The sequence below is a fragment of the Spermophilus citellus genome (genome assembly GCF_964194105.1).
Source record: "Spermophilus citellus genome assembly, chromosome: 4".
NCBI lineage: Eukaryota > Metazoa > Chordata > Mammalia > Rodentia > Sciuridae > Spermophilus > Spermophilus citellus.
This window is the reverse complement of record NC_138185.1, coordinates 64,741,816-64,764,221: the sequence shown is the minus strand read 5'-3', so window position 1 is coordinate 64,764,221 and position 22,406 is coordinate 64,741,816. Positions and strand designations below refer to the sequence as shown.

The 22,406-nt window shown below is 36.9% G+C and overlaps 1 protein-coding gene across 6 annotated transcripts in view; it reads right to left on the bottom strand.

Moving 5' to 3' along the window:
* AGBL1 (AGBL carboxypeptidase 1) overlaps positions 1 to 22,406 on the bottom strand; it is a 798,986-nt gene that overhangs the window by 314,375 nt on the left and 462,205 nt on the right. Inside the window, exon 22 of one of the 6 annotated variants that reach the window (XM_081290642.1) lies at positions 21,402 to 21,505. The exons of the other annotated variants lie outside the window; for them this stretch is intronic. Coding sequence (XP_081146768.1) covers positions 21,431 to 21,505 — 75 coding nt within the window. The 3' untranslated portion in view covers positions 21,402 to 21,430. Of the gene's footprint in view, positions 1 to 21,401; positions 21,506 to 22,406 lie in introns of those variants that run through there. 6 annotated transcript variants of the gene reach the window in all.

Sequence of the window (22,406 nt, the reverse complement as noted above, 5' to 3'; positions counted from 1 at the left end):
TAAGTTTTACTTTCTTGAAGAGGAACGTATATTGTGAGAAGCATATTCTCATATGTATCTATCACTTACTGAACCCTAATTATAATATGGAAAATGAGATTGAGAAGACATTCACCTTATTTGATATTAATCAGTTGGATTTAATTGTTTACCAATGAAGTTGGCTTGTGGTTATCACAATGGGGAAAAAAAAAAACTTGCTGGACAGGAGTTCCTTGGAAGTTAGGTGAGATTACTGGCAATGTCAGGAACTGAGAGTTTACTGGGTCATCGTGGAACATGATGCCATCACTATTTATAGGCACTTACCAGGAGTGATGCAAACTTGCATCCACTTATCAATCTGTTACCATCTTCCATCTAGTTTCCCAAAGGATATGAGTACTTAGACAAACAGACAATATAAGTACATTTTAAACATAAACAGAACCAAGGACAATGACATCTTAAATAGGACATTTAGACTAGGAGGAAAAAGTATAAAAAAACAGAGGTAACTTGAACCTACATAGCTAAAATGTTGAACTGCAAATTTGCCCTTGGGCTTCACGGCAGCTAAAACACAAATGGAAACATCTTCAGTTACATGATTTGCATAATCTTAATAGAGAAAATATATTAAATTTTAAGGGGAAGAACATATGACTTCAGCGTATGCTCTATGGCAGATGGAACAGCATAAGGCTAATAAGAGTCCCTTTGTAACTCTGGCTCAGAACAAACCAAGTGCATCTTAGGTGAAAGACAGTCATCTCAGTGGGAAACCAATGTCTATTCCCTCTAAAAGATTACCCTAAGATAAGACATTCTCTTTTTCTTTAAGTGGTAAGTCATTAATCAACATCTCTCCAGAACCAATCTGAGGCATAAACATTTAGCATTAAAAAGGACATTAGAGTTAATCTATTTCAAACTCTGATTCAATGCTCAAATATTAATAGACTATCCCAAAACATTCAGCAAAGACCAACTTCTCTGGGAAGCATTCTACAGCAAGAAGCCCCCTACTTTTTCAAGGCTTTCTATTCCACTTCTGGAGTTCTTGTTAATATCAAATGCAAGCTTATACCAACAGTGCAACAACCGGCCCTAGTTTTAATACCTAAAGAGCCACAAAACCTAATTTGAATTTTTAAAGACTACGAACATATCTATAATAGGTCATCTCACTAATATATCCTTTGTATAGTTGTTAAATGAAGTCATGTTCTGAATTGCCTCGTTGTTCCTGAGAACTCAGGCATAGAAATAAAAGACAAAAACTTATCACTAACTTATGCACAAATCTTTAAGGATGTTACCTCAATTGTTGATGTGAGCAGTGATGGGCAAACACACTGCTTTGGGGCTAGTCATGGTGGCATTTGCGTCACTGCTGACTTTTGTGTGCTTGGATCAAACAAATGAAGAAAAGTGATCCCTGAGATCCCTAAGTTGGATCCCCCATAGCCTCTGGAATTTGTTCTTTTGTCAGTTTGGGTCCTTGGGTCCAAAACATCTTACACGAAGAAATAGGTCTGTCATCATAGATCACCATAATGATAAAATGACAAAAGGATCAAGATCTTACAATGCAGGTGACTATGGTGAAAATCCTTGAGAAGGAGAGAACTGGAACTAATCATCTCGGAACAGGTCAACCTCTCGAAAATGAGAGAACAGCAAGCAGGGGCTGGAGACGTGAGTAAACAAGCAGAAAGCGGCCAGACAGTATGTGACACAGAACTCTGAACCATGTAAGAAGCTTAGAACCTCCAAAGTAGTCAACCCTGGGAGGCTGGGACTGGGTCAACAGTGGCAAACTTTTCTATTTTTGCCTCTTTTTTTCTCATCTAACTCGGGACAAAACAGAGAAATCCAAATATTCTCCCCTAACCTGTCATAAAAGTTGTTCCACTTCCATTTACCCAATTTCCCTATGCCAGCAACCTCCAATCAGAGCACCTAACGCTTCTCCTTTTTTTCTATAAAGTGTTCCAATTACCTGACTGCCTGAGTCTCTGCCAAATAAAGGTGACAGTAGCTATAGCAATTTCTGAATAGCTAGCCTCTGTCCATCCTCATTTGGATATTCTCCACTCGTTAAAAAAACACAAATACTGCCAGAGTCCCTCTTAACTATCATCTGGAGTTCTATGAAATACTATATTTAGAAACTGTATCTTAGGAGTTTAACTGCTTGATAGCAAGAGGTTACTCCCCTGCTTCCAGTGGTGCATTGGTAAACTGGCTTTGAGGTCAGGAATGATGGAGGGAAGAATAAATAAAAGCCCTGATTTGTAGCGTTTTCCAATTTCTATGGTGCAAATACTCTGACAATGGCCAATTTCAACCTATTACAACTCAACCAATCAACCTATAAAATTCTTGAATATTTATGAACTAGTTTTTCCAAGCTGGAATGAGTGGCTCTAGCACATAACTGCATATTCCCTTATTTTTACACAGTACCTAACACTCTGTGTAACTGTAAACAAATTCTCAAAATAGATAGAAAAGGGTAGGTAGGAAAAAACATATCTATCTAGGATGGATGGATGGATGGATGGATGAATGGATGGATGGACAGATGGCCACATGATAGATAGATCCATCTTGCCATGAAAAATGGAAACAACCTGTCTAAATCATCCATTTAGTATGAATTTACTGTCTACCATGTATTTGTTTGTTTGGGGTGCACAATATATTAATAGGCCAAACAGAAAGATCCTTGCTCTTAAAGATTAAATTATAGCAGAAGAGAGATAGTAAATAATAAGTAGAGTAAATAAGTAAAATTTATGTTAGAAACTGATGAGAAATATGGGAAACAGAAAAAGGAGAGCAGAAGAAATAGAATGAGGAGGCCTGAAGGTGAAGTGGAAGCATGTACAGTTTAACAGGGTGATCAATGTACAGGTTTTGGGGAGATCTGAATTGAGTCATGACCTGAAGGTGGTAGTTGCCCAAATATGTCTCTGGATAAGGAGGAATGGTTATTGAAAAACCTTAAGGCAGGAATTTTTTCATCAGTATTTTCAAGGAACTATAAGGAAATTCACAGTGTCTGGAGCAGGGATTGGGGAGGAGATGCACCACAAGGGGCAGTTGATTCAGGGAAATGTAAACTATTGTAACGGCTTTGAATTATAATCTGGAAAAATTAGGGAAGTACAGCAGTAGTTGGCAGTAGAGGAATGACATCCCTGGACTTAGGTTTTAAAGAGATTCTATTATTAATGTGTTGATAATAGTTGTAGGGTCGGAGATTTTTGCAGGGCAGAGACTGGAATGACTCAAACTCAAGATGGAGGATGAGGGGTGATAATAGCTGATAATATAAACCCATGGTAGAAAGTGGTAAGACTTAATATAATAAATATAAGAAAAGAAAGGAAATCACAGTTGAATGTAAGAACTGTGACATCACAGAAATTGGAAGGGCTATGGGGAAGGCAGGTATTGGAGAATTCAGTGTGAAATATGATGAGTTTGAGTCTGGGAATAGAAGAGACATCAAAGTTGAAGACATAAATTGGAATTATCCAGCTAGAGGTGGCAGTTAAAGTTACGAGACTAGTTGAGATTGCTGGAGAATTGAGGGCATAAAGAATATGACCAGGAACAGAGCCATAGGTCCTTTTAACACTAGAAGTTCAGGGATATGAAGTGGAACCAGCAAAAGACATCAAAAAGTACCAACCAAGGAGGTAGGGAACCAAGAGATTATGGTGTCCTGGATGAAAAGAGTGACCAACTTAGTCTAATGCTGCAGATGGACTGAGTGAAGTAAGAAGAAAGAACTTTCCTTTGGGCTTGCCAAATCCTCCACTTTGCTAAAGTGCAGTTGATTAGTGAGCTTGACAACAGCAATGTCATTGAAATAGGCACAAAGGTCCCAAAACAATGAGTTTAAAGAAAATATTGAGCTTTTAGGTACAGAATTCAGGTAAATAATTTGCCATATATGTATGCAATGAGACACATTTTATCATTCTTGTATATTTATTGATATAGAAATATGTTCAAATATAGTTGAGTTTAAACAACCAGATTTTACCTTGTTTTACTTCTGGTAATGAAGGAGCAGTATGTATCACACTAAACTCCCCCAACTAACAAATTCCAATATTGGATCACATTTTATAATCAGATCAAATAAAAGTATTGGAAGGCATCGGAGAGTGCCCAAAAGCCTTCTATCCTTATAAAAACATTTCCATAAAGAAAATCCCAGGCCCATATGGTTTCACTGGTGAACTCCATCAACTATTTGAGGAGTGAATAGTACCATTGTTCTTCAAGTTATTTAATGTACTATAGGAGAAAAGAAAAATGTTCACATTTTTTTTTCTAAGACCAACATTACCCTATGTGCAAAGCCTGATGAATATATCATAAGAAATAAAATGCAACTGAATATATCCCAAAAGCATAGATGTACAAGTCTTTAACAAAATATTTACCAAGAGATTCTAGAAGCATATAAGATATAATAAATTATGAACAACTTTATGGTTTATCCCAGGAATTTTAAGGTTGGTTTATTATTCAAAACTCAGTGTCATTCAGGATGAAGAATGTAAGAAATAGCATGCTGAGCAAAACAGGTAGAAAGAGGAGCACATATCATAAGATTCCCTTTATACGAAATTCTAGAAAGGGAAATATAATCTGTGGTGTTAGAAAAGAGATCAGTTGTTGCCTAGAGCTTTATGTGGAGGACTAACTACAAAGTGCATGAAGATCCTATTTGAGGTGTTTAAAATATCCTATACTCTGATCATGGTTGGTCAATGGCATGAACTTTGACAAAAATTCATCAAATAATATAGGTAAAGATGGTGCATTTTAAATATCAATAAAGCAGCAATGCAATTTATCAGTTAACTGAACAGTACAGAAAAATAAGGATTATCTCTTCAGGATTTTCACTTCTCACTGTTGGAAAACATGGTTAAACCTATTAAAAAAAAGAAGATTAGAATTTAGTTTTTAGTATTAAGTTGAAGGTGCCTGTATGTCCTTAGAATTATATGTATTTTATATATACATGTCAAACACATGAGCATGCACGCACACACACACACACACACACACACACACACACACACATCTTATCTCCTAGAACTGCCTGTACTGTCAGTAGAAATGAGCATACCTAGTACACAAATATTGGTCTCTAAATACTTTTCCCAATTAAATAATACAAGATTCCTTGGACAAAGAAAGTGCAAGATTAATGAGAAACATTTTGTATTACCAGAAACTAAATAAGACCTCAGAATGATGAAGATGTGTCCAAAGGAGAGACAAGGCTCTCTTTGACCAGATCTGGAAAGTTTAAGCAGCAGAATAAATGACACTGATAGACTCTAGCCATTGTAACCCACTGAAGAATCAATGAATATATGTGGATGGACGGATGAATGGATGGAGAGGTAGAAAGAAGGAAGGAAAGAAGGGAGGAACAGAAGGGGAAGTTCTTGTCATACAAGGCTAACTGATAAATAGGAAATAACAGTAGAGTCGGAAAGTTAAGAGAATGTTAAACAAGTAATTTGATAAGAAATAGGACATTGAAATGCTATCAAAGTATTTCCTCCAAGGAACATCATTTATTACAATGGGGGAAAGAGTAACTTAACAGTGCAGAAGCCCACCGACAGCATCTTAGCCACGTGATCCACTTTAACATCTCTCAATGCCCCTATAGGTTGCATTGGGAAAAGCCTAACATTACTTTTGTGGTATACCTGCCAAAAATGCATAAACTGAATTTAACAATGAGGAAACAGAGAGATCCACAGTAAGGAGCATTTTCTCCAAAGATGGCAAGGTTAGGAAAGATAAAAGATAGGAAATATTTAAGATTAAACTAAAAAAAAATGGACAAGGTGTGATGTGTGATCTTGGACTGGATGATTCAAAACAAGGAAAAGATAGCTACAATATACATTATTGGGGTAAGTGATGAAATATGAATATGAACTCTGGGTTAGATAATAACATTGTAGAAATGTTTATTTTCTCATGTGATTTCATGTAAGAAAATACTTTCCTATTTCTATATAAGAAAATGTCCTTGCTTTTAGTAAATACACATAGATATACACACTGAAAGGGCACAATGGCTTCAAATTATTTTCAAATGATTCAGATATTGTGTAAACAGATAGATAAATGATAGACTGGATAAAAAGCCAGATTGATAGTTAATAAATAGAACTAGAAAAGAAGGATTATAAAGCAATTGAAGCAAAAATAAAAACTATTGGTAAATTCAGGTGATCAGCAATTGATACCACTTTAAAAAGATACCAAAATTGTAGATTTTAAAACAACAATTATAAGTAATTAATATCTTTAAAAAACTGCTATTCAATGCCTATGTACACAGAATGTCTATGTGTCAATAGATGATGACACATAGATTTAAACATACATATATATATTCATAAATATACAGACATGTATATGTATTATTTGTATATTATGTTTATATATAATATACTTATGATATTTATATATGCATATTATTTATATGTGCATGCATTTATATAAATATGCATGCAAACATATGTATGTATGTGTGATTTGGGAAAATATGCATGAAAATTATGAAAGTACATGTATGGTTAAGGGTTGTTTGACTTTTTAAACATCTTTTCCTGATCAGTATATTCTGTTTTCTCACTAATAACACATATTTGCAATCAAAAAACTACCATACATTTAACAAAATGCAAAAGACAGTGGCTTCAATTTCCTCTGGATAAGAGTTACTATGAACAAATATGGTTCAGTTGTTGCTCCCTTCTCCCAGCATTAGGATTAATTCTTGCCTGAAAGAGGGAATAGCAACTGAAGCTTAGCTGGGCTGCAAAGAGAAGATTCCAGGAGTGGAGCTCTGCTTGGTAGGTAAGCCTGCTGTGCTCCATCTCCGAGGGCCTGACACACACTCCAGGGGTTGGATTTGATCAGGCTGTGGTTGCTTTGGTATCTGACCCCAGGCAAATGAGTTCTATGTAGATGTGAGTTTCCGGCTTATTAAAAATGCTGAAAAGCCAAATCTGACAGCTCCCAGTGCTCCCTGTGGTTGCACCTCCCTCCCATATATGCACAGGCACAGCAAGCAGCACTGCCCTCTATGGCTACCGAAGTCAGTTTTCTCTTGGTAGAGGGTGGGAGAGAAGCATATCCCTTTGTTGGGTCTGCAGGATTCCAATAGGCTGAATCCAATCAGTCAGTGATAACTGGAGGAGACCAACTGTGTGTCAGAGAGACTTTCATAACACCTTTAAAGCAAAAGGAGCCCCTAAAGTGCAGGTTCTTTATTCTCCCTCATTGAAGAGTTTACACTACCTATCAGTAGAGTAGCCAACCCAGGCTCACTCACTGATTTTCAAATACCATAATGCTGTTGATGCAGATGTAATGCAGAATTTTAAAATTCTCTTTATGAACTTTATTCTTTAATGAATTGTACCTTTAAACATAAGCATTATTTTTAGTTTCAAGTAAGTTAATATTTAGAATCACAAAGAATAATACCCAGTACATATGCGTGTGCGTGTGTGTGTACATGTATAAATAAATGGACAAATCTGTTATTTATTTCAGAAGAAGGATAGTGTCAAAGGACAACTCTAAATCCCCCACCGTTTCTAGAAGAGCCAGAGGCTTCCTACTGTGATGATTCTCCATGAATCTTAAAGAAAGTATCCCCACTTCCCCAGTCCAGCCACTGCTGCATCCAATCAGTCAGTGATAACTGGAGGGGACCAACTGTGTCAGAGAGACTTTCATAACACCTGCCATACAGGTTCTAACAGCAACATCTTCACTTTCTTGGTGAATCTCTGAGGTTATACACAGCTACTGACTTTAGTGGATGTGTACCTATCTCTTTCTAACTCAAACATATTATTCTTATTTCTGGGTTTTCCTGAATCACTGTACTTTCAAGAAAATCCTGAGGAACAAAAAAAGCACACTTTTGGAGAAAAGAGTCCAACTTGTCGCTTCCCTAAACTCAAGACCAGCTGAGCAACAGCAATCACTGGACTCTGTTTTTTTTTTAAACCATTCTTTCTTCCAAGAATACCCCCAAGCAATGGTACTAAATTCTGCCTATAAAATTGGACTCAGAGATAATACCAGCTTCTCCACCAAGCCTTCTTTGACATCTCTAAGCAACCAAATATAATAACTCCCTTCTCCAAAATAAGTGGGCTGCCATATACACAAGACTCTAATTGCATCCATGTCACTATGCCATTGCCTTGTACATCATGACCTGGCATCATAACCTCTAAGAGGAGGCAAAGTACAGGAAGAGACGAGCCAAGATTACAAGCAATCAAAGAGTTTGAATTCTGATTCCTTACTTCACTTATGTGACTTTAGATGAATGATTCACTCTCCTTGTACCTCCATGTCCTCATCTACGGAATGAAGGTAAAAATATACCTACATTAATAATGCAGCATGAGGGTAAACTAAGACCATGTCTTTAGAGTGCTCAGTCAAACTGTAGGATATAGCCATAAGGAACAAAGAATCAAGGTATATGTCTGGTTGGGTTCAGATCCAAGCTCTTTCAAATAACTCTTTATGTGAACTTGGATATATTATCCAAGTATTCTGTGTCACAATTTGCTTCTCCTAAAAAAATAGATGATAAAAAGAGCTATTATCTTATAGGTTTATATTGACAGTTAATCTAGCACACAAGAAAACATAGTAAACTCTAATAAATATTATGATTTATTATAAAGTTGGAGCCAAGCCATATAAGCTCATAACAGCACTCAAATAATGTTACTTGTTACATTCACTCACAGTGATGAATGCACACTATGCCATCTTAGAAGTTGTCCTGCTTGGATAATTTAGGAATATAGGTAAGGAGAGAAAAAGAGACAGACCAGTGAGAGAGTAGACAAAAATGACAGAGATCTAATTTCCTTTCCTCTTCTTTCTAATTGTTTTATCAAGAGTTATCTCCCAGATGAGAATAATCTTGCCTGTGAAGCTGGACTCCAAGCTTTTGGTTCTTTTCAATGCATGGGGCAGGCTGACAGGCAACATGCATTTGTTTCCAAATATATCCAGCTCAACACGGCGTGGGGCTTACTATCTTTTTTTTTTTTTTGAAATTTTTATTTTTTATTGATTATTTAAAGCATTACATAGCTCATGATATATCATCTTTCATACATTTGACTCAAATTGTGTTTTGAACTCCCATTTTCACCCCAAATACAGATTGCAGAATCACAACAGTCACTAATATGGCATTATGTAAAAAAGGGGCTTACTCTCTTACACATTTTGTTACTGCTTCACCTTTACAGCCTGGAAATTCTGAGCTCCAGTGTCTCGCTATTGTTCTGAATTTCATAATCTTTCCTTTTATTCTACTCTGGAAGCAATTTATGGATTTCACATTTAGTCTTCAGCACTTGTAAAACTTAAGGACCCAAGTGAAGAGGAAACATATGTTCCTAGAAAAACAATTCCTGGATTCCCGAGCCTCATTCTTTTATCATTTGTTTGTATGTAAAAGAAGCAATATGTATAATTACAGACTTGAAATCCATTTGCTTGGGCCTTTTATTTTACTCCTATCTTTGGCCAGTGTTCTCCTATCTCTGACTCTATCATGCTTAAGTGAACTTCCAATATTCAAATGCCTGTGATAAGCACTGACAAAATTTTCAGTTTTGATCTTTAAGGACGTTTTTCTGTCTCAAAGAAAATAATAGCCCATCATGGTTCCGTTCTCCATCTGGTAACACCATGGTAATTCTTTTAAGACAATTTCAAAACAGTAATTTTTTTAACTTCAGGAACCACAAGAATCAAGGACTTTAAACATTATATAGACCAGTAAGTTAATTTTCCTTGATTAGGCACATTAAAATACCTTAGAGTTAGGGGGTAAGCAGATATAGTCCAATTCATTTTTTTTAGCTTTTCAGATAAAGAAACCAAGACTCTAAAAGGGTACCTGGAAAACAAAACATTTATATTAAGCAATGGTACTCAATTCTGATTGATTCTGACCCAAAGGGGATAATTGGCATTATCAAAATGCAGTTTTGAGTACCACAACTTTGGAAGTGATACTGGCATCTAGTGGGTAAAGACCAGGAGTACTTCTAAACATCCTACAATGCATAGGTCAGTCCTCACAACAAAGAATTATCCAGCCCCAGAAGTTAATGAAGTAAGATAGAAGAAATGAAAAAAATAGGTAAAAAGGAGAAGATATAAAGGAAAGACAAAGAAACTAAATTTTAATTCAGAAGTTCCACATAATTTTTCAGGCCCATTACTTCCTAAGCCAGTTTTACTCCAAGGTCTGGCACTCTGAAATTCCTGGAAAATCCATAAATCTTTAAGTTAACTATAAGCTCACTTAAAATAATTATCTTGTGCACAGTTATTTATCCAACAAATACATTAAGCAAAAAGAGATATGATATTTTGAGGACCCTAGAATATAGGAGATTTTTCCATCATTAACCTCTGTCTATGCCTCTAACTGGCACATGCTGAAATTCTTTCCCATCATGTAAGCCAAGGACCTCTCTGCTCCTGAGTTGAGCTTCCCCTTCACTACAGAAACTCCTTGAGACCCTCTCCTGAGATATCTCTTCTCCTAAGATGGAGAAACTCCAATCTAAAGAAATCACCTTGCCTTGGTAATCCTTTTGGTATCTCATGCCACTGTACATCGTAATCATTATATAAGAACTTTATAATCTAAATTAAATGCATCTCTTGTGTCTTTGATGAAGGGAAGAAGTTCGTTAGTTTCCATTTCACCACCTTTCTTGGCTACCTCTTTAATGTTTCATGACTAGGGCCACAAAAAGCCATATTTCTGTCCCTATTTTAAGCCAGTGAGGAAGCAGTAATAACAGGGAGATTTGTGAGAGAAGGGTCTATTCCTAGGATATATGTGAGTGTTGATCATGACAGCTGCATTCAACCTATTCATGGGTGACTGAAGAGTGCCTGAGGAGTGTGTTAGGACACACAAATTGATTTGTTATGGTAACTGTAATGGATGCCAGTGGTAAGTGAGATTTCAAATGACTGCTAAAATGATGATCCATTTTGGAAGCCAATCTGATGCCATGGATACTATTTCAAAAGAGCTAAAACATAGACAAGCCAACTCATGAATTCCTTTCTATGTTAATATATCTAAGAGAGAAAACTTATAATAAATGTTGCTAATAGATATTGCTGTTAGCTGATATGGATGAGGGTAGAGAATACACATCATAATTAAGAGAACATGGAATTTGAGAAAAATACTTAAAATAAAAGTGGCAATTTCATGTCTATTCTGCCTTCCTTCCTCTATTGAGCTGCCTACCTGTTCATTCAGTTTAAATGTGCTAGATATGGACAAATTAAAAATTCCAAGTGGAAATCAACTTTCATACTAACCATGAGCAAGATCAATGCCAAGCCAGGTTTAATTGGGTGAATGATATTGCCTTGTCAAGTTCCATAAGTTTTTCCAACACTTAGACCTAATAATTTCCCTCCTGAGTCTAACCTCTGATGAAAAATACAGGTAGTGAGGGGAAAAGTTTACTTATAAGATCCTTCTAAGGATGTATAATATAGCAAAAAGTTTGGATACAACTTAAATGTCAAATATTTTAAGTAAATTCTAGAGAAATAATGTAATCTTGGAACAAAATGCAATCATTAGAAGCATAAAATCTTCAAAGCTCTGCTGGAAATTTTCATGGTAGTGTTAATTTAAAAAATTAATGATCCACAAATGTATGTACAGATTGGTCACCAGTTCTATTAAAGATGTGCATATGAACAAAGTCTAGAAAAAACACCAAAATAGCAAAAAAGAAAATAAGATTAGAAACAGATTCAAGTATTTATGGGTTATACTGCTTTTCATAGTTTCCCTGACCTTTTCTATAACATAGTTAGAATATACACATGGAATAGTCAGCTTTTTGTCAGTGTGACCAAAATATCTGACAAGAACAACTTAGAATAGGGAAAGGTTATTTTGATTCATGGTTCTAGAGGTTTAGTCCATGGTGAGCCAACTCCATTGCTCTGAGCCCAAGGTGAGGCAGGACATCATGATGGAAGGGTGTGGTGGAGGGAGACTGCTCCCCTCAATGTAGCTAGAAAGAGGGAGAGAGGAAGAGAGGGGGAGAGAGGAGAGAGAGAGAGAGAGAGAGAGAGAGAGAGAGAGAGAGAAGAAGAAGAAGAAGAAGAAGGAGGAGGAGGAGGAGGAGGAGAAGGAGGAGGAGGAGGAGGAGGAGGAGGAGAGGGGAGGGTAGGGTAGGGGAGGGGAGGGAAGAGGGGCCACAGGGTAGATGAAACCTTCTAGGGCACCCCTACAATGACCACCTCCTCCAGCCATGCCCCATCTGCTCACAGTTACCAGCCCACTCAGTCCATTCAAACTAGGATGGGATAATTAGTTTACAGCTCTCATAATCCAATCATTTCACATCAGAACATTCCTGGATTTACACAGGAGCTTTTGTGGGACACCTTATATCCAAACCATCACAATGTGTGTATGTATGGGTGTGTGTGTGTGTGTGTGTGTGTGTGTGTGTGTGTACCATGTAAATGGGATAGAGTTTACCTCAAAAGTTTTATATATATATATATATATATATATATATATATATATGCAATTTAACTATACACTATATATAGTGTATAGTTAAATTTGGCCCAGGGTCCCTCTCTTCAGTCAAAATCATACCAAAAGTATAGATTAGCATTTCTAGGAAGGTAATTGTTAAGTAGTAAGGAAACCTATAATAAGAATTTTGGAGTGCATAGAAGAAAACACATTAGAATTTAAATTAGTCTGCAACAAGAATAAGGTCAGTTGTGTTGAAGCAGTAATGAGTGTATGTTAGAAAGTCCTTCTAAGGTTAACTCAGCAATTTCACATTGTCTTCCATTAATGGTTTGATTGCATCCTCCACAATATCATGGAAAGAATTGACTAGAGAGTTTTCTTATCAAGCTAAATTTTGCTTCTCTTCTTTCTTCCTAACATACAATTAAGTTATATGATGAATGTTTCATTTTGTATGCACACAATTGGGCAAACACACCCACAAGATGATTTCTTATTGCATTTTCAATATCATATCTATTCCAGAAATCTGGGAGTCCTCATGGACTGTAGATTTCCCACTCCTTTGTCTCCAATCCTTTCAAACCCATTGCATCTGCTCATTTCCACCTCCAAAATATCTCTTGAATATGTTTCTTATGTTTCTCTTTCTTCCTGCAATGGGCTGTTATAGTAGCCTTCCAACTGGGGTCCCTGCACCATTCCACCCATCACAGAGCTAAAGTTAAAGGTAGTTATGATCCCATTCCTCTTTTCCTTAAGTCATATAAATGGATACCTATTACTTTTGAGGGAAAATCCATCCCATTTAGATGGTTATAAGATTCTTTTTTACTTATGCTTACTTTTACTACAATTCTTCCTCATGTGCCTGAAATTGAATCATATTGAATGCAACACATTTTTCTTAGTACAATTTGACTGAGTTGGAGAAATATCAGATTTCACACTTTATGCACTATAATAATTTTGATGTAATCTAATGTCACATTTGCATTTTTAAGTCATAGTTCAAGTTTGATTCATATCACATGAAAAGAAAATTAATAATCCTTATATACTTTTATAAATGTTCTGGTAGTTGAGTGATTTCTTTCTGTTTTAACCAAATGCAGAATTTCCCAAGAATTCATACTAGGTTCCCCTTTTGAGATTCTGCCCAACATTCCATTTTGCTAAGATATTTTAGACATAATTTTTGCTGTGTAATGCAATAACTACTTGTCCCAGCTTTGTGACATCTGAAAATTTCATCAACACAAGACAAAATGGTATAATTAAGGAATACTACTAATTTATTGTCAAGGATTAGGAATGCCATTGAAATTTTCTCCATCTCAATTTTCTCATTGGGTGGCTGAGTATAACAATATGCAACTGGGATGATATATATGTATGATGGGATAATGTTAAAGATTATGATTAACTGACTAGTATTTTGTGTCAGGGACTAAGCTAAGCGACACATATACATTTACAATGAAGGAAGCACAGTCCTTATTCGCTTTTTGTGATGCCTAAAGTTAACTTTAATAAATAATTTACCCAAAATTCAGTCTACAAGTGATGCAGCTAGTGTATTGAAGTATCAAAGGTCATGTGAATATTAATTATCCTCTACTTTTTTTCTTTCCATGTTGTCCATTGTTCAAACTGACAATTATGTATTTCATTAATCCTCTACTGATGGGAATTGAGACTATTTCCATGTTTTCACCATTAACACGCAATGACATCTATGCAATTTGGGAATTAAATTTCTGAAAGTATAACTTTGAGGTCAAGGATCATATATGTTTTTGTTGGATACTATCAATTTGTGCTATAACTTTTGCAGTTAAAATATTAAGATTTGCTTCAGGAATGTGTAGCATATACCCTAGGTGCCTCCTTGCATTTCTCTCTAAAGGTGGGTAGAGGGGCACTCCTGGGTCCCCAGTGGTGAACTTTGCCTCAGGTGCTACCAGCTCTGGCTGAACCCTCAAAATTTCCATCCTAGAGCTGCCAGTCACATTCCTGGGAGGACCCTTGTTTGCTCCTAATCTGCAGCCAGGGCAATGAGTCTCACATCCAATTGTCTGGCTTCTTCCATCATTCTGGGCTTGGATGAGGATCTGTAGCAGGGGCCAGATGGTACAACCTGATTATGCCAGTTTATTCCTTTGACTAATGGGAAGCAGGAAGGTGGAGTGGTACAGAGACCACTCTGCTGTGTACCTGCTTTCTCCTTCTTCCTCCTCTAGAACACAACAGCTATCCAGACACATCCCACAGAGCAGAGCAGACCTCTGGGACTGCTCTGCCCAGAACAGCAATGCCATATTTTGCATTAGTTTCTGCTTCATGTCCCTGGCTCACTTTCTTTACCTCTCATTTCCGTTTTCTCTCATGTTTGGACTATAGTAGCTTTTCGGCTCATCTGACATAGTAAAGTTTATAAATGTGTTTTGTAAATTACTAACCACATTAAAAAGGAAAGGTATATTTTACTATTGTAATTTTTGTTGTTTTTCAGAAACATTTGGTGGGGTATATAGCCAGGAACAAAATGTTTGTTTCATTTGGAACAAAATGATCAAGGTTACTATTATTTACTATTATTTAAATTTCACTACTCTTTATCAGTCTAAGGACAAGAAAACATTTTAATCTTCCTGATTCACAGATATACCCTAAACTTTGAATTTCACAGAAATACCCACATATGGCTGTATTCCTAAGGGAGTCATGTTGGAATCAGGAGTGGGACCATGTGCTTGAGAACTCCACTCTTGTCCCATGCAGCACGACCCATGGGGAATTCCATGGTGAGATTTAGAAATGTGAAGCAAGAAAGAAGAAAGAGGAAAGTAACTAGAATGAAAGAAAAATTAGGAACTTTTTGAACCTGTCCTCCATTCAAACAAATATCTTCTATTTTACCAGATGTTACTTTTCTCAATTTCATACACGCCCCACCCCCCAAAAAAAAACTTGTGGATAATTCCTATTCAACTAAGCCATCATTTGCCAAATTCCTAAATCTTCACCTCCTTCTGTGTTCTCTTAGAGCACCCAGATATTTCCACCCTGCTCTTTCTTCTTCTCACTTATTTAATTATCTGCCTCTGGCTGTACCAGAAGTTCTGGGAGAGGAGGAAGCTGCCAATTCTACTCTGTCATATCCTTGGCATTTAACACACTGTGGATTTTTTTTTAAAAAATGTCTCCTGAATGATGAATGAAAGAATGAATGAAGAATGAAGAATGAGGATGCAGTGACCATGTGTCTGGCCTTGGCTAAGGGATCTGAGTTTCCTATGTACATGTGCAGTCATTAACTTCAGCTTCAAACAAAGTAGAGACATAATAAATGCATGTTGACTGATGAAACAATTATGAGTTTATATAACAATATCTAATGCTTGCCTTCTAACAACAGGGTTCAAAGTATTCTAAAGGGTTTCTCTACTCATTGTTATTCAGGGAACACAGGCGTCGAAAGAATGACTGCTTATCTTTAAAAATAGAAATCTTTAAGATCACTCTGATAGGAAACAGGCAGACATGAGTGGTGGAAACATGAGGTTAAGGAAATAATTCTATAAAATGGGCCCACTGTGCTGACCCCCACATGTTTTCACTTTTAAAAAGCAATTTATCTACAGCCCATACTGGCTTAAGTCAACAGGATATGTCACATTCCTAAGAAAAATATTTGTTATCTGCAGGAAAAAGGGAGACGGGAAATAATACTGATAACAGGAACAGGTGTTACTCTAAAGAGGGGGACTTTTAGGACCCTTACACACACCAGATCATGGAATTCAGGGAGATAAGGATAATTCCCCATAACTAAAAAATCTGTAAGAACAGGTTCCAATTAGAACTAGTCAACATAGGACAAAGTGATCTAGAATTGTCATGGCAATGGAGACTTGAAAGTCTGATGTCATCCTGCTTCCAGTTAAAAGTCAAGAAGAGATGGACTTGGTCATAACTCTCTGGAAACTTCCCTGGCATTCCAAAAAGGAGAGCATGCTGTCCATCTCTTCTCTGAGGGGCCCTAGTCTCTACCTTAAGAGTGTCCCCTTCCCATCTCTTCTAATAAACTTACGTCTGTTACTCTGAGTGACATGTCTGAAAACTTTCTAATTTGATTGCAAGAATTGGGTTTGAGGGAAGGGCCTTCATGCTTCCTCAGTTTCCCAGAAGTCCTCAGCCCTGTAACACCTCTATTGGAATGAAGACAGTGGAGATTGTCGAAAAGTTGGCTGGAGGACTGTGTGATCACTTCATATCAGGGAGGTATGGGAAGATTCAGGGTCCACCTCATTTTATAGACAGAGAAAGTACCCTGTGGATAATTTCTCCTGACCTGGACTCTGCCTTTCAGCACTTTTGGAGGAAGATGTTACTCCAATGACTCCGTTGTGCACTAAGGACCCAAGCAAAGCATCCCAAGTTGGGCCGATCCTGTTTCCCTATTCTACAAGTTAAATAAAACCCTGGCTTAAATATGTGCTTTCTTTGGTTTTAGATGTCTGCTCCTTAAGGGCAGCTGGCTTATTGCATTTACATTGATCACATGGGGAGAGTAAGATTTACAAAGATAAACTATCTTTTCTTCTTCTTGGTCCTTTGAAGCCAAATTATTTTTAAAGAATCAGAGGTCATTTGAGGCTTAATGGATTATCCCAAGTGTCAGAATCTGTCCTTATTTTTTGATTCAGGGAATCACTTTCTACAATGGGCATTTAAAATTCAAGACTCCCAGGGTTTTAGTAATCCCAGGAAAGGCCCCTGCTGGCAACCTTATTAGCATTTCTACCTCTTGATTTTTATTTAATTCCTTTTAATATTCTATTATACTACTGACAGACATTATGGAACTGCAGGGCTGCAGAATGAGAACAATATTTCATAGTATCATCAAACCTGCGGTGAGTTAATAAACTGCTCATAACATGCTTTGAGATCATATAGCAATTGGTTAAAAAAAACAGAACAGTAAATCAACACTTGCTGAATCACAATTAATAAGAAAAGAGAGAGTATGGACAAGCAGTTCAAGTAGTTCCACACCAAAATAATGGATTAGCATATGGATTTCATATCTACATTGACAAAGAAATAAAATGATACTCCAATGGCAAAATAAGCGTTTGGAAAACAGTCCCGTTTTTTATGCTCTAGAGAGCAGAAGGCTGTTATAGAACATGGGTGAAGAAAGAAAAGCTCATTGCACATTAAAATGTTAACAGGGGTCAACAAAATGTCTCATATGGGGGATTACTTTCAACTTTTAAATTATATTCACATAGGACATCTCATTCCAGCCTTAAAAAGAAGAAGAAGAAAAAAACATTCTGGAAACAATGTCTGCATTAAGGAAAAGGCTATAGCTCCCCAATTTCCTTTGCTTGATCCCTTCAGGGCTTCTCAAACTTTATTGGGAACATGGATCACCTGGAGATCTCCTTCAAATGCAGATTCTGTTGCAGCAGGTGGGGCCCCACATTCTGATTTTCTAATAAATGCCAGGTGCTGCTGCTGCTGCTGCTTCTTGGGCTAAATCAGCACCTGTGAGCAATAGCATCCTGAGAAGATTAGCATCCTATGTAATCACAGAAGATTTAGATGGAAGTTAATCCAATATACACTTAATGAGATGCATCATTGTTCTTGTGCTTAATTGATATGGAGACAGAAATAGTCAGTGATTTACAGACTGTGGTTGATTTACACAAATTCAAGCCAAGCACTTCTAGAGCTGACCCAAAACTAGGAGACTCTGAAGGAAGGGCCTTCAAGATATCTTAGACTCAAAAAATTAAGGCATGAGCTCTAAATCCTATTTGTTGGATAACATACAATTTTAAGAATCTCTTTAAAACTATAGCTTCTTTCCCCAGAAAAAAATGTACACAAAGTGGAACAATTTTGTATGTAACTATATCTCTGTCTAGGCTCTTAAAATTGTTAGGGAACAGACAGATGAGGACGGTGGGAACACGAGGTTAAGAGAGTAATCCTATAAAATGGGGCCACTGTGCTGACCTCTACATGCTTTCTTTTCTAAGAAGCAATTTACCTGTAGCCCTGCCCAGTCTAAGTGGACAGGATATGTTACATTCCTCAGCAAACTACCTGTTAACTGCAGGAGAAACGTAGGCCCAAGATAATGCTGATGGGAGGAATCCAGGAGACTTGTGACCAGATCCTGAAATTCTGGGAGATAAGGATAGCTCTTCCTAACCATGAAATCTGTAAGAATGTACTATGAAGAATCCAATTAGAACTCCTCAGCATGAGCCAAGGTGACCAAGGGTAGCCATGACAAAGGGATTTGAAAGTCTGATGTCACCTTGCTGTCAGTCAAAAGTAAAGAGGTGGACCTGGGCAGGACTTCTAGAAACTTCTCTGGGATTCCTAATAAACCTGGAGTGCAAGAGAGACACGTTGTCCTTCTCCTCTAAAAGAGGACTCACTCTCTCCCTGGATACGGTCTCCTTTCCCTTTTCCTCTCCCTTCAATAAACTCATTCCTGTGACTCTGAGCAACGTGTCTGAAATCTTCCTGACATGGTCACCAGAATTGGGGTTTGAAGAGGGGAACTTCCTGCTGCTTCAGTTCCTCAGGAGGCCTCAGCTCCATAACAAAAACATAGATTAAAAAATTGTTCAAAGACACCAATTTAAGGAATTCTATGGAGGGGGGTGCGGGTCCTAAAAGCCAGAGGAAAAAAAAATAAAGACAAAGAAACAAAAATTCTACAAATTCTCACAGGAATGGATATTAGACCAGTTTTTAAGTGCAACACTTACAGGGAAACTAAGTTAATCCACCAAGGAGCATGGACATGAAAGAAAAGGAAAACAAAAAGGTGAATTTGAGACTCCCTAATAAAAGCCATGGGGAATTTTCTAGAACCCACAAAGGATCAGGATTAAGACTAATAAAAAAAAAATAGTTTCAAGACCTTGCCTTTTACATCGGGGCATCCTACCTCAGTCCCTCAATGACTGAGCCCTGGGACCCTTGATAAAAATGCAAATTCTTCAGCCATGTCCCCAAAATCAAGAAAGCTCAGAAGATGATCTTAATGTACATTAAAATTTGAGGGAAGGCTCCTCAAACTTTCCTCGGATTAGATAACCAAATACCATTCCTCAGGTTATACTAATGAAAGTAAATCATCCCTCCTCCTCAAAGACCTAAAAGAATGATATTCCCTTACATGGCCGCCTGTAAGAGAAGGCAGTGACTTGAGAATAGTAATCCAACCTATATTCTAGAGTTGAAGTCATGATTAAAATAGCTTTTTAAATTCAACAGTCTTCCTAGAAATTTAAACTTGTTCCTCCCTCTGCCATCCAGGCTTATTCCTTCCATTCTCTTTCTCTTCCCCTTCCCTTTTTTCAGCACATCAGATATGAATCGGCTAGACTATAGATTATGCTGCATAGGAAATTTGATAGCTAGAATAAATGGTAGATAAAAAAGTAAGTGTCTAAATAATACATGCAGGAGTTTCTTTGATGTAGGTAAGTCTATAAATATAGATATATGGATATTAGTCTCTATAAAAGCCAAAATCTGTGATTCTTAAACCTGGTTATGTATTAGAGCTTATATTATCACAGAGACCATAACTCTAAACTCAAAGGTATTGATTAAGAAGACCTGATTAAGATGATTCTGTCTAAAAGTCCATTATTTCAAATAGAAAAAGAAAATCAACACTAATAATTATTATCATCAATAATAATACAAATAGTAAATATGTTTTGAGAGTAAACATGTAGTGGGTTTTTCCTATGAAAACAGTGATCAATGTTTTACTGATAGTGGCTCATTCTGTCTTTATAGCAGCTCCCTAAAATAGGAAATATGAGAAACATCATGTTTACCACTCCTTATACATGGAAAGACTTTTAAACTTGTTTATCAAGACTGTTTCAAGCTCAATGATTGTGAATGGCAGAGTTCTCCTTGGATCTTTGTAGCTGACACAGGAACTTACACTAAACAATAAGATATGCTTCCTTTATGACCTGATGGTTGAAAATCATTGGTATATACCTATGTTTGTGAATGTGTGTGTATATGTTCATGCTTGTGTATCCTGGTACAAAGCCAATTCTGCAGGAGAGTCCTCAGTCTGGGCTGTGTAAATCCATAAAGCTGTGTTAGACTCTGGTGGACAAGACTAGAAGTCACTAGGAAGTGAAATGAGGATAGGAAGTAAGACAGGAGATCACTTGTAACAGCTTAAAATGGGTGTTTTACTGAAGATTTTGCTCCCACATTTCCAATAATGGAGAAACTGATAGAAAGATGCTATTTCATATGTATTAAATTCCTCCCATCCCTCTTTGCTTACTTTGAAAAGTTTTGTGGGTTTTTTGTTGTTGTTGTTGTTGTTGTTGTTGTTGTTCGTTTGTTTGCTTGCTTGTTTGTTTTTAAAGAGAAGATCAGCCAGGATAGAATAAACAGGATGAGAAGGAAATGTGTGGATTAAGCAGCCAAAGTCCCCTGACAATAATGAATTGTGTTCACAGCAAAGAAGCTACTTTTGGGAAAAAAAAAAATGTGCATATTCAGAATTAAGTTGCTGAAGATTCTTAAGGTTTCCACAATAGGGCTGGTTCACATTGCTGTAGGTGATCCAGAAATCCCTTGGATACTCAGGATAGTCATAATTTAGCAGAGACATGTCCATCTCTTTGTTCTAATTATGTCATCTATTATAAATCAGAAAACTGTGACCTAGAGAGATTAAGCGACTCACCTGTTGCTACAGATCTACTTAATGGCAGATAAGTGCAGCAGCTGGGTCTCCTGTTTCTGAAGCCGAGGACTCCTTTCAACAACCACTTTCTACAAGGCAGAAAGCACAGGGGTAAAAGCAAAGATTCCAGTTCCACACCTGTCATCTTCAAATCCTGGCTCTAAAACTTACTAGCTGTATGACGTTGAGCAAGTTACTTAACCTCTCTGCCTCAGCATCCTCATTTGTAAAATAAGGATGACAATGATAAGAGAAGTAACTGTGATTTTTGGTTGTGCCATAGCAGACATAGAGTAACTTAATATATGTTAAGGGCTTAGCAAAAATTGAGTACCATAGAAGAGTTTGTTATCATTATTGCTATGTTAAAATTGTGTATCATAATACTCAAGCAACATTAACCAGCACTCCTTATACACGGAATGACTCTTAAACTTGTTTTTCCAGATGTTCCAAGAAAATCTAAACTTGATTTTCTTCTTCATGGGGTAAAGAATAAACAAGAGTTGTTATAACATGCGGGGCTTTTCCCCATGACAATGTAAAGAGAAGAATAAAATAATTTCCTTCATTCTTTGGTCTATGTGTTCTGTACATTTCCATGACCTAGAGCACAAGTTTGAATAGTACTCCCACCAATTCTTCTCCTTCCTAGAACTGCAGAATGTGACCCATTTAGAAATAGGGTCATTGCAGATGTAAGTGGTTAAGGTGAGGTCATCCTGGAGTAAGGTAGACCCTTGATCCAGTATGGCTGGTGTTCTTAACAGGAAGATTAGAAGAGAGACACAGTGATAACAAAAGAAAAGATGGGGCTTATCCATCCACAAGTCAAGGAACATCAAAGATTTGGGAAGTTTGGCTAAAAGTATGGAACAGATTTTGTCCTAAAGTCTTTAGAGGGAACATCACCCTGCTGACATCTTGATTTCAGACTTTTACCCCTTTTACCCTCTAGAACTATGAGAGAATAAACTTATGTTGTTTCGG